Source organism: Rhinichthys klamathensis, unplaced genomic scaffold (assembly GCF_029890125.1).
Source record: "Rhinichthys klamathensis goyatoka isolate OS25496 unplaced genomic scaffold, OSU_Roscu_1.1 h1tg000123l_1, whole genome shotgun sequence".
Taxonomy (NCBI): domain Eukaryota; kingdom Metazoa; phylum Chordata; class Actinopteri; order Cypriniformes; family Leuciscidae; genus Rhinichthys; species Rhinichthys klamathensis.
Window position 1 is genome coordinate 5,963,238 of NW_026606660.1, and position 14,139 is coordinate 5,977,376.

General features: G+C 37.6%; 1 protein-coding gene across 3 annotated transcripts in view; it reads right to left on the minus strand.

The window, feature by feature from the left end:
* The window catches only part of supt3h (SPT3 homolog, SAGA and STAGA complex component), a 147,171-nt gene that overhangs the window by 76,504 nt on the left and 56,528 nt on the right, over positions 1 to 14,139 (minus strand). For all 3 annotated transcript variants that reach the window (XM_056255947.1, XM_056255949.1, XM_056255948.1), the window contains one exon: positions 2,351 to 2,435. In XM_056255947.1, the coding sequence (XP_056111922.1) occupies positions 2,351 to 2,435 (85 nt within the window). The remainder of the gene's footprint in view (positions 1 to 2,350; positions 2,436 to 14,139) is intronic.

The window sequence follows — 14,139 nt, forward strand, 5'->3', positions numbered from 1 at the left end:
TTTCGGACACAGCCCTAGAATATAGTTTAAAGGTAAAAACTTAAAAGACATTAGTAAATAAACAGATTAAATACACAGCGCCTCTGCACTTACTCTCGATTTCTCTCAACATGGGGACAGGAGAGGTGTCAGTCAATAAATGGGAAAACAAAGTAACTTGTGTTACTTCTTTGAAAAAGTAACTCAGATATTTTGTTGTAAATTTAAAAGTAATGCGTTACATTACATGAAAAAAATAATCTGATTATGTAACTTGTGTTACCCCCAACACTGCTGATCCCATCTGATTGGAAACGTGTGCATGTAGTCAGTGTCAGATATTAAGGATGTGCAGATGACAGTCAACAAATACATAAAGTGAGCAAGACAAGAACTTGAGAATCTGGTGGTGGGACGCTTCCTTCGCATCAGAACAAACTCCATTGATCTTCACAATAAAATGTGGGGCCATTTGCTCTGCAAACTGCAAGACCCCAAAGCAGTGTCAAAGAAAAAATGGGTTGATTTTAACATTCTGGTAATAACAGGGTCTGAAATCTTTTGTTGCCAAAAGCAAACCAGCGCTGCGCAAATATTTAGTTTGATTCGACTTGTGTTCGCATTCATATCCCGCGTCTATATGACAGACTCAGCCACTGTGATGGTTTGGCTCCGAGAAGAGAAACAAATGTACCACGTTTAATTTGAGCATACAAAATAAATGCATGCAGAACCTGCAGACCACCAGCTTGCCTGATTTAAGAGCTCTCCAACTCAACGGGCTAAAGGTTAAAACAATGAATGTTAAAAGCTGCTTTACTCCTTTTGGCGAGAGAGGGCACCGTGCAGCTACGGGGTGAAAGGTTAAAACCACCGCAACGTGTCAGAGTTTGCTACGTGACCCCTACAAGATAATTCTCCGAGTGAGTTTCCAAACTCAAGGCGCCCTCTGAGCGTAACCAATTATATCTGGAGTCAGCGTGCCAGTAAAGCGCAGGCTGCTTCCCGGTGATATTTGTTGGGCTCCGTTCAGGGGAATTCTGGTCTGTTACAGTCAGTGTTTTGATTTGCTTGTGGTAACGGCATGACAAGGTGTAAGCCGGGGAGGAACGGTGTTTATCCAAGCAGTGAAAGCAATTGGCTTTGTAAGCACAGTTATTTACTTAACTCGGCGCAATTCTCATATCACATTGCAGCGGTCGGACTGAATGCGATCCATTTCAGAAGGCTGGAAAAGCCGAGGAAGCATTTGAAGAAGGTGGTGTTCCCTTTGGAGGGAAAACAGGCTGCCTCTGATGATGCTATTTATACTTAATTACAGATTTCAGTAAAACCGTTTTCCAGATGCAAATGTCGCGAGCTTGGCATGTGCACCAGGGTGTCATGCTAGTTACCTTAAGCTCTTATCAGCACTCATGTTTGACCCCAAATGACCTGCTAAAGGACCCTGGTTAACCATATAGGACCAATTAGGTGTTTTCTGAATCATTATTATTCTCGGCAATTAGGGCTGTGATGGTGGCAGTTTTTTACCACTACCGGCGGTGGCACGGTGGTGTTGGACGGCTTAAAGGGATAGTTCACCCAAAAATGAAAATTAGCCCACGATTTACTCACCCTGAAGCCATCCTAGGTGTATATGACATTCTTCTTTCAAAGGAATACAATCGGAGTTATATTAAAAAATGTCCACGAACCAAAGGAAGAATTGTTTATAATCTCCTGTGAAAATGGCCAAGACGTGAGTCAAGATCATTGGACAAGATATTCCATGTCCAATGGAATATTGTTAAATTCGCTGATAATCGGGTAACCAGATCACAAAACGTAATACAAAGCCGACAAAGCTTAAATGTATGGGCTCACGTGACGTCCCTCTCTCATTCGGCACGAATCCAAATGTTTCCATGGCTGCAATGTAACATTAAATTGCCAACGTATTATTTATTTTGTAAACAAAGCTTTGTGCTTCACTCGTGTCATAATATTGACGTAAAACAGCATTCACTGACAAAAAAAAAAAAGTGTTTTGGCGGACCACCGCCGGTGCTACCGGTGATGCGGTTGTCAAGTTACTCGCCAATACGTGTAGCCACAAGCTAATGTGCTCAACCATAAAGTTTATATTGAAATCATGAACAACATGAAACCAAAATAAATTCACTTCATTGCTTCAATGGTCTGCATATTTACATTTCATTAAAATAGCTGCATTCTTCTAAAGAAAAAAAAAAGTTCTCAAATTCATCAAAATAAAAGAAAACTGCATAGCAGGGAAAATGAATATTATTTTTGCCTACTTTTCAGAAGCCAATCAAATCCCCAAATAGCTGTCACATTGTGGAAGTACAAGACTGATGTTCACACTTACGAGGTTGATGAGCTGAGTGTGCACTATGTCTTCCACCAGGGCAGCGGTCTCGTGCAAGGGTCTTCGAGCGTCACCAAGGGCAAACCTGCAAGGCAAAAACATTTCAGAAAAATTATAACCCACTTTACCTTTCATTCAACGCATAGCACATTTTAAGCTCTTGGCCAACATGTTTCACAATCACTATAAGTGAAAAACCTCAAAATCTTTAGATAAATAATCTAAAATAGATTCTGTTATGCCATCCCAGCGAGTAAATGTTCATAAAATGGCAATTAACACACAGTTAAGCCCTCAATTGGGTAATAAAAAGGCATCACTCATTCATAGCAAAAGCTGACATTCATTACAGATGGCTCGAGTATCCAATGCAAGAGAGCGATTTACAAAATCTGAAGGGCTTTATTCACAGTTTTTCCCACACTGCAGCTGCCAAAGCTTCCCACATTGTGCTTAATATCGACACAGCGGTTTCATCCAATAGTAGCGCAAACCACCGGGTGGCCACAGACTCTCGCCTTTAAAAGACGAGAAGATGGGAACTTCCATGAGAAGCTCAACACTTTCGATGGAAGAGGCTTCATCAACCAACATGTCTGGCTAGAAACAGCATTTCACAAAAATCCATGACAAATGATTTACACTCATTTTATTAGAAGAAGAAAAAAGCCAATTTTCTTCAAGAAGTGACATAATTCTGGTCGGAAACCACACAAGTTATGTCAAAGAGTTTTATCATTGGCTTTTATATATCTGGCTGATTGATTCCCCTCGACAAATTACACTTACAGTACCATCTTTTAAGAGTATATACATTGGCAAGATTAAAAATGCTAAAACTAGAGGCTAATTACATTTTCATTTACTTTATATGGTTGGGAGACACTTACTGTATAGAGTCACCTACTGCTCAAACTCTGGCTCCATGTGTCTGGCTAATAGATATCTCAACCATAACCGTCTTAATTAAATGTGATTGCATTCCTCTTTCTTTAACCTTAATGCATTTTAATCCAAATGCCTCCCAGAGGAAAAACTGTAATTTACAGCAGAGTTGTAATTTATTCCATTTGTTTAGTTACAAAGCATTTCAGCTCAGAACAGGACACTAGTAAGACAATATTGAGAGCATCTAGATGCTTCAGACAGAACCATGAAAAAATAAAAAAATAAAATAAAATAAAATAAAATTCAACTCAGATCTGGACGGAAGCTTAAAAACACTTAAAACATTTATAAAAAAAAAAAAGAAAATAAGAAAACGAATTAAAAAATACAATAATACATGTTAACGTAAAATAATACATGCTTTAGACTAAACCGTAATAAGTAGGGACATTTTTCTGTCATCCCAATGACTTCTTCCCAATATTGGTATTTTACAAAGACATTTGATACACTGATAAATTTGATATTTCTAATGTCACCATTAATGGACATTAATATGGATTTTGACCTCATATATACAGTATGTATCATTCATCTCTCTGGTATGTTTAATTCTGATTCATCAATGAGTTTGTTTGTTTCCTTGTTTTTTATTTGTTTGCCAGCTTCTATGGCTATTTATTTTCATGACCAGAAAAAAGTATGGTTATTAAAATCTGATTTTGCTAAAAGCTCTAAAACTATATTTGGTTTTAACTTTGTTAAAAAAAAAATCCAAAGTGTTAATTGAATAAAAAAGTTTTTGTTTTGTTTTTTATGGGGCACAATCTAATAAAACATGCTTTTTCTAAACGATTTTGACAACAAAAACATGTTGGTGGATCTTCTAATATTAAAAAGTTTGTGTGCCAATTGGTCAATCAGTCGGTCATTATCGGATGTGTTTCCCAAAAGCATCGTGAGCTAAGTTAATCATAGAGAACATTGGTTGCAATGGTCTTCACGATCAACTTGGGCTTTTGGGAAACGCAGCCTTGTACATTATTCATTATTTCTTACACAGTTTAGACTTTTTCAACTCAGTTAAAAGGAATGATAAGCACAGAATGATAAAGATGATAAAGATAAAGTACAGATAAAGCTTTTACAGTTTGATAACTTTTACAGAAATGCTAATATAACTCAATATCTCCAAAATGAGTCGCACAACCATGATCATGCAAAGCTGGATTTCAATGAAACTTCCCCCTGCATTTGAAACACCTTTGACCCCCCAGTCCTGTAACTAACATCACAAGCGCTAAACCGAGCCCAGCCTCACGATAAGAATCGAGTCCTTTCTCTTTCTAAGTGTGCACACATGATGCCAGACAGCATCATCAGTTTTGCAAAAATAAGTTGAATGTTTGGATAGAGATTTTGTGTTCAGAGTGCGCCGCCGATGTTTACACGCCTGCGGTGCGCTGACGGCCTCCTCCGCCTCTTTCCATCTCGCCGGCTGCCCGGATTTGCTTAGAAACAGAGAGAGCAATGTGACTGATGTAAACACATTGATTTGACAGTCCCGATTCCAGCAAAACAATCAATGTTTAAATACAGTGCAGAGATCAGAGATGGTTACAGTAAACATCTTGTCCACAGGGACCCGGGGCCAGACGTCTCTTACACTCTGGGACCAACGCGATACAGTATGTCAACAGAGGAAACTATAAAAGGAACTAGCTTGAAAGATAAAAAAAAGAAAAGAAAAAAGTTTTTAAAAAGTTGAACCAGTTTACTTTCTCAATACACATTCCTGGGGCATCATGTATACAACTTTGCACAGATTTCATCCTTAAAGGGATAGTTCACTTTGAAATTAATTTTTGATATGCTTTAGCTTACCTCAAGAGCATCCAAGATGTAGGTGTCTTTGTTTCCGCAGTAGTTTCAATTTTGATATTTTTAGGTCAAACCGTTCTTGTCTGTCAGTCATATAATGCAGGTCTATGGTCACCACCTCAAAGAGCATGCACAGAGAAGTCCAAATTAAACATGATTTAATGACTCGTAAATGTAAGTACACATTGATGGCCTAAGACACGAAACGAGAGGTTTGTGTGAGAAAACAAACACTATTTATATCGTTTTTACCTCTTGTAACCACAGCCACGTCCAAGTGACCTGAGGGCGCGGGCGCTTCGGTCTGTGCGTTACAAGAGGTAAAAACGATATAAATACTGTTCGTTTTCTCACACAAACCGCTCGTTTCGTGCAGACCTGCATTATATGACTGACAGACAAGAACGGTTTGACCTAAAAATATCAAAATTGAAACTACTGCGGAAACAAAGACACCTACATCTTGGATGCTCTTGAGGTAAGCTAAAACATATCAAAAATTTATTTCAAAGTGAACTATCCCTTTAAAGTGTGTGTTCGCACAAAAGGCAGATTTTGCGTACACACAAACATTTTCAGATTTGTAAAACTATACGTACACCAGAACCTGTGCAAAAATCACTGATCATTATTCGCATGAAAATATTGCACCGATACCAGTTTCGTATCGGGCCCGATACCGTCTCGTACTCGTCAAAATGTTCCGTTACCATAAAGCGATACCACACATCATGTGTACAGTGTTTGTGTCCAGACAAAGAAAGACAACAACATCTCAAGGGGCTATCCATTAAAGGTGAACTAAGTAACTTTTTTACCTTAACCGAACAGCTTTGGAGTCATTGTAATGTTTATATTACTGATTTCGTGTTGAATGGTGGTCGTCTCGCACCCCCCTGGTGCCTGTGAGCCGCAAAACCACCCTTGCAACTTTGGGCCGGCGAGCCCAAAGTTGCAAGGTATCAGGTCTTGCGAGGTAACGAATTGCTTTACGGCAAAAAACAGATCTGATAAAATTCTGATAAAATGAGCATCAAACAGAAATAACTCGGCGCCGTATACATGTGGTGTTCGAGGCGCACATACAATACAGACTGCCGACAGTTAAACAGGGCGCGCAGCTCTTAAAGGGGCCATACCTTATTTCCACTCGTTACAGCTTCCATCCCACTGAACAGGTACCGGTGTACAGGGGGAGGGGATCCAGCCGTGAGTGCGAGCCATCTCTGTGTGAGTGCTATTCACGACAGTACAAGTACTCCACAGCGACTCTAGGGGTCGCTGTTTGACAAAAACGGAATTCCTACTTAGTGCTGGTTTAATACATTGCAATTCAAATATGGAGATATGAAATGAGGCGTTTATATTGCGCTTTATAATATGTACTAAATCCAAAGCGCTTTACAATCATATCAGGGGTCCCTCCTCAACCACCGCTGTTTCAGAGATTAAAGATGTAATAAATGTATCTTATTAATAGAATACTAAAAATAAATTCAATATCTACACCTGTATAGCGGCTGTGCGTGAGCTGATGAGTAAAGTACCTAAAGTGGATCGAGTGCGCAGTCGTATACACGTCCAAGCTTGTTGAGCACACATCAGTAACAGAAGCTCGTACAATATATTTTAATACGCATAATTAAGCATGTAATAACTGAAGGAAACATATATTTGTTAAACGAATTAAGCCAACTGAGATAATTCATATTCTTTTAGTTTCTCTACCCCAATACTGTAAAAACGGGCTATATTTAAATGATTTAAATAATATAATAATTATTTATTTAAATGGTTATATTTAAAGGGATCGCTCACCAAAAAATAAATTATGTCATTAATTACTCACCGCCATGTCGTTCCAAACCCGTAAGACTTTTGTCAATCTTCAGAACACAAATGAAGACCTTATTGATGAAATCTGAGAGCTTTCTGTCCCTCCATTGACAGCTACGCAAAATAAGTTTATAAAGAGATCATAAAACTAATCCATAATCCAGTTCAGGCCAATTTTCTGAAGAGACACAATCACTTTATATGATGAATAGATTAATATGGATTAGTTTTACGATCTCTTTATGAACTTTTTGAAGTATAAAGGTGGTAGTTGTGTAGCTGTCAATGCAGGGACCAAAAGCTCTGAGATTTCATTAAAAATATCTTTATTTGTGCTCCAAAGATGAACGAAAGTCTTATGGGTTTGGAACGACACAAGGGTGAGTAATTAATGACAGAATTTTCATTTTTGTGTGAACTATCCCTTTAAATATTACTGTAACGAGGTTTGTTGTTATGGGAAGAATGAGGCAGGAACCGGCGAACGTTCACAAACTTTAATAATGGTAAAATACACAAACAACGAAACGAAAGTAAAAGGCGGCAAGTAGGCTACATTTTTTTATATATAGTTTGTCATCAAACTGATTCAATCAAGAATCCGGAAAAAATTGTATCAAGCAGCACAACTGTTTTCAACTGAGAGTAATAATAAATGTTTCTTGAGCTGCAAATCAGCATATTAGACATATTTTTAGAGGATCATGTGACATGTAATGATGCTGAAAATTCCGCTTTGATCAATTTATTCAAATAGAAAACTCGTTTTAAATAATATTTCACAATATTACTGGTTTTAATTACATTTTTGATCAAACAAATGTAGCCTTGGTGAGAATAAGAGATTTCTTTATCTATATTTCCTGCCAACTTTAATACTTAAGTTTAGGACTTTGTATCAATCACTAACTCTAGTATGAAAAACAATGATAGTTATAGCACCACTAATTAAAACAACAGAACTATTCGCTTGTACTCACTTCATGGTGGCATCAGGTTTACATAATGATTCTAAATTTTAAACATCACAAAATCCCCAAAGTTATTGTTACATGGTTAACCGACACAATTATGATTGTGAATTCATTCAGCAGACGGCTGGATAAATCCAATTAGGGTTGTAACCGAAGTATGACTTGTTTTATATAAAAACAATTTGTGCTCTCTCTGTTGCATGTGCTCAGCCCTTGGGCAGCACACGCTGACTTCACGAACGTGGGCAGGGTTGAAGGATAATATTTTCATTTCACAACGTTAGAGTATGTCTTACTTAGGTAGATAAAGAGAGTGGCTTTATCCCTGTTCAATCTGCAACTACTGTTATCCGAACCAAAGCACTGAATCAAGTCAATGAGGCAGTTTTAAGCCCAAGATAAACTGCAGAACGGCAAACTCTGTTTATATTTCAGGCTCTCTCGTGGGCCGTGGAGACGAGTGCGAGATCTGCATGGGGAGGAAGGAGAAACTGAGGAAGCTTCTAGACTGTAACATGCCGTCCCTTAAACACTGTCACGCAGTCTGGCTCTTTCACCTGGGCTCTGACATCACAACACCGTGAGAACATCCTCCTGTCCTGGAAACAACTTCAGAAAATAATACACTTTTTTTTAGCTGTCCAGACCATTGACTCAAACTAACTACAGCCTTATTCTTCTGCAAAACAAGAAAAAAAAAAAGAAAAAAGAAAAAAGAATAGAATAGAATAAAAAATAATAAAATAAAAATAATAGAATAGAATAAAATAGAATAGGCTAAAATAGAATAAAATGGAAGAATAAAATAAAATAAAAAGAATAAAATAAAATAAAAAGAATAGAACAGAATAAAATAAATAAAAAATTAAATAATAAAATAAAAAATAAATAGAATTAAACAAATAGAATAGAATAAAAAAATAAAAAAATAGAATCAAATAAAAAGAAAAGAATAGAAATGAAATAAAAAAATAAAAATAATAAAAATAACATGCATAAGAAAATAAATTAAATTAAATTTTAAATATAAATATAATATAGAAAATAAAATAATAATAATAATAATAATACCTATTGTTATTATTAATCATAATTATTATTATTTACTATTATTATAAAAAATTGTAGTCATGCATAAATTAAATACGGTAAATAAATACATGTATTTCGATAATATATGTTTGGATTACAGCAGAGAAGTTGTCACGTTCTTAATGGTCTGAAAAAGTAGGCCTAATTTTCCTTGTGCTAAATATAATGTCTTTTGATCCGGGGTGAATTGTGGTCTGGAAATGTACTGAGATTCACTCATAAGATATAAAAGAAATCTACGTCTAGATTTTGACAGTTTCAACAGTATCTGCAATTTTCATCAATGACTTCAACATTGGGTGGCTTTCACATGAGATCACAGCACAAGGAAAGCATCTAAATATTGTGGGTCACTTTAAAGACACTGAATGAAAAAAAAGCCAGTGTTTAGCTACAGTATAAACCGGAAAAAGTGAATATTTCCTGTGTGTGTGTGTGTCTAATTTTGGCCTTAGAAACCTTTTAGTCCTTCTCCGGACCGTTCCATAACACTTTATGCAGGATTTTTCCACTTTGAAATGTATTTACAGCGTGTGTGTCTGCCGTGGAGTTTTCCAGGCTCAGAGGCGTTTATAGTGATAGGGTGGGGTTGTGCTGTACCTGGGCTATTTTCAGACAGAGGAGACGGCAAAACAGACGTCAAGTTTGATATGAGGGAATTCGAGTGCACAGACAGCGACTTTTATGAGCTCTGAATTAGCGCAATGAGAAACTCCAGATTATCTGCATGAAGCATAAAAGGGACACACTTTAAAATCAACAGGAAGGCAAAATCGACATTATTGACTTCATCAGTGCACGTTATTCTATTCTGATTCTGAAATCATCACCCCTCTTACTTGTCAACTTCCTTTTAATCACCTGGCATTATTCTGTGATGTAACAGCCACTTTTCATAATCCTATTGGATAAAGGTAGCCTCTTTAGTCTTGTTTTCCCATATGAACACCCTTTCTAAGCTTCACTTAGAAAACCATCAAATTACAGAAATAAAATGGACTAAAATGTATTTTAATTTATTTTTTACATTTATAATCCCAAATTTAAATAATATTTTTGCTAAATCATTTCTGACACACAAACGGGTCGCAGCTTTCAGTTGTGAGGCTTGAGGCTTGTATTATTATTAGCACTGTGACTAGAGCTGTCTATGTTAACGTGTTAAAGGGTTAGTTCACTCAAAAATTAAATTCCGTCAGTAATTACTCGCCCTCATATTGTTCCAACCCCGTAAGACTTCCGTTCATCTTCGGAACACAAATTAAGATATTTTTGATGAAATCTTCTCAGTTCTCTAATTGTGATCAGATCATTTTAAGCCACTAAACTCTGGGAAAGTTTTCAGTCCAATAATCCAGTAAGTGAATGCCTTCAAATCAGTCCAAAACAGTGCTAATGTAAAGTGAGAATAGAGACTCACATTGCCTTTTCAGTGAATTATTCATTCCATTCCAGTGTGTGTTTCGAGCTCTGTCATATTCTGTGATGGTTACCGAAGAGCACCAGCCCCTCAAGCATTGCGCTGTGTGTAAAACAGACTCACTCACAAAGTGCCGGTACTCTCTTGCATTGGCAAATCATGACATTTGAAATTTCTACAGTGAAAAACAAAACTTGGAAATATTGCTGGTACAACAACAATTTATTTGTTATTTATTAACAACATAAATGTATTTAAACAAGACGTGTGTGTGTGTGTGTGTGTGTGTGTGTGTGTGTGTGTGTGTGTGTGTGTGTGTGTGTGCGCGCATTAATTTACAAAGAAACATTCTCTTTTTAGAAGTTGGTCATTAATAAACTTGATTCTTGAAGTTTGTTAAGATGGGAGGTATACAACAATTACATGTAAATGGTAAACAACAAAAACAACCAAGAAAAAAAGCTCTGATATTGTCTTTTCAGTCATATGTTTACAAGACAGCAAACATAAAAAAAAAGTAAACTCGGGTTTGATTTGGGCATGTCTGTGTAGGCTATTACATAAACTAAAAGAAAGCTTATATTCTGACTAGTTTGCTCGTTTTATTTATTAATAAAACATATAGTTTTACCCAACCTGAATAATTAAGACAAGTTTAAATGGCTAAATCTTGTATAAATATTTTTGAGTCTTCATTTTCTTTTCTGACGTAGCCTACTCCAATTCTTGTTAAAACACATTAGACATGCAAATTCTGTGCATTTTGGGCACTTTTTGTGTGAAATCATATTTATTTTCTCCATCAAAAGTGTGCTTTGCTTTCACTTTAAATGTCGTGAGTTGCACAACAATAGACTCGGCGCCGAACCCCGCTTCACTGCTGCTCACGCGACGCTCCTCCTCGCGGTGTGAATGCACAGCCCGTTCTCATCCCAAGGCGTCATACATGTGACGCTTTTAACATTTCGTCGAAATCTTACGCACATGGCATCCTTTAGCGTCAATATGAGACGCAGAACCCAAGGCGTCATAACCGTACCCTACCCCAGACCTAAATCTACCCATAACAGTGCGTGTTATATTGACGCTAAAGGATGCCATGTGCGTAAGATTTCGACGAAATGTCATATGGCGTCACCTATATGACGCCATAGGATGAGAATGTGTTGGAATGCACTCATTGATTAACATGCAAGCCGAAAAAATACGCGTGCAGTGGCCGCGATCAGCTTCGGTAGCCGTTTCGCAGCCGTAACGTGCCGCAGATGTGTGCAGTGTAAATAAGGGGTTAAACGGCCATCACGCTTTTTCTGTCAGTAGAGTACCGGCTACATGCGAGAAGTAGCCGTACGCAAGAAAAAGTGCAGGTACGCTTAAGAGTAAAATGTAGAAGTGCCGGTACTGCGTACCGGTGAGTACCGCCCCACTATAGACCGATCACACAAATTCACAAGTTACTAAACTCAACCATTGGTACACAGAGAGACAAAACTTCTATGAACTTGCTTAGATTTGAATGGATATGAATAGAGACCAAAATCTAGTGTGACCTTTCATCTCGTCTCACATTTAAGTGAAACCTCGCTGACTGCTTCTTTATGGCCGTACACACATCACTCTAATGGACACACACTCCGTGCTCTGTTTCAACCCGTCAAATGACACAAAAGCTCTGAATGTCTGTTTAAAAATCTGTGAAGTTGCTGGCAGACACTGTCTGGTAAAATAAACAGTTGTGGCAGCTCCAGTCGTAAAGTGAAAGCACAGTTTGTTATTTTGTTCAATGCATTGGCAAGCGTTATTGAGACCTTCAACACTTATTACCAACCGCTTATTTGACTTCGTCCAAACAAATACAGCCATTTCATGTACGATCGAGGAACACGTTTCTGAAATATTCACAGTGGACATGTTTCAACACAGGTCAAATAGACAAAAGTGGAACGTTCTAGAATCACTCAGATGTTACTTTAGATCCTTCATTAACCATCAAACAAGTTCACAAATCGCAAAAAGCTTTGTATTGATGTTTCGTTCGAAAATAATAAATGGCTAAATAATGTTCAGCTACTTCTTCGAAGCACAATTCTGAAGTAGTCACAATGTTTGAGTACAAAAATGATCCACTTATTTATTAAAATGTGCAATGATGACGGTATATATAAAAAAAGAGACCAGGGTTAAATGTCCTATGTATATTGGACAGAATATTTTGTATTGTTAAACTCAATTCTACAGATTCAATGGCATTCAACATGCTCTAGAAAGACTGAAAACAGAGTCTGAGTGATCAAGAACTCAGATCATTCATCCTAAGAAACCCAAGGCCAAAAGAAACTGGCAGGACACTTTCATTTGAGGTAAAAGTAGCTGAAAAGCACCTGGAGCTGAGTGCTGGACAACACGTGAACCCCGCTGCACTCGGCACAAAGCCCCGGAGAGTTCCTTTATCACAAACACATGCGACCCGCAAATCACAGTTTCTGCTGCCACCACGTAATGAAGATAAGTGAGTGATTATTGACGTGTGCCTTTTCCCTCGCTCCTAATCACATTTAAACCTCTTAGGTTTGTGGAGAGATAGGAGCAGGAGTCTAAGAAGTTGAAAGGGGTTTGTGCTAAAACTGAGAGAGTGTCATGGAAATTTGTTGGCTCCCATTAGACTTTGTTACTCTAGAGAGATGCTCAGTATGACAGGTTTATTTTTGAACAACTAAAAACTTTTTTAAAGTTTATTTAACAATGGAGATGATGGACAGTCCATGGCTGCCCCAGAATTATATCTACAGAGCTAAATTTCATCTGCAGTTCCTGGCCAGGAAGAAAGGAAACATAGGAACATATTGCTGAGTTAAGTCATTAATCAATAAATAGCATACATAACAAACCTAACATTTAAACATTTCATTACATTTCAAAAAATACAATAGCACAAACACTTGATGTAGTGTGTAATAGAGCTGTTTGGGAATGTATCAAAGATCAAAGAACAAATCGATTCTAAACTGCCGAAACGAGTCGACATTATTTCCAGTCTCACTTCCTGTTAAATACCTAATGTAACAAATTCTCATTATGCCAGGCTTTGGTCTTCATTGGATGCACACGAAGAACATCTACTTTGACCCGCCCTCAAACACTGTAGCTGAGGCTGGAAGAGTTTTTATTCATGTTGGCGACATGTCAAGAATATGTCGTTTTCTGCGCTACAAATCAACTTTCCATGAACTTCAAAAGGATGAGGACTCGCGCTGGAATTGATAAGGGGTAAAACTGATGCCATTGTTACTGTTCGCATAACTGTGTATACAACGCTGAAGAAGCCTCCGGAGCTGAAATTCAGATATATTTGTTTCCGACACGCGCTTTAAGCAGTAACCAATCACAACAGACTCGGCCATTCCACCAATCAGAGCAGAGGAGGCTCGGGGAACAGAGGGCTTTAGAGGGACTGAATCTACGAACAAACCTTTTTCAGACTCTTTGAGAAATTAAGTGATGTGCAATGTAGACATGTGCCGGTTTTCGGTAATGCGATAAATCGCGGTAATGAATATGCACGATATTGTTATCGTGGGCACTTCAAAATACCGTGAAAAATAATTGATCCGAATGTAGATTTTTAGAACACGCATCAACCGCTTAAAAAAACACTGCGTATATGCTGCGCAAAACACGTGCGCACTCTGATATAACAA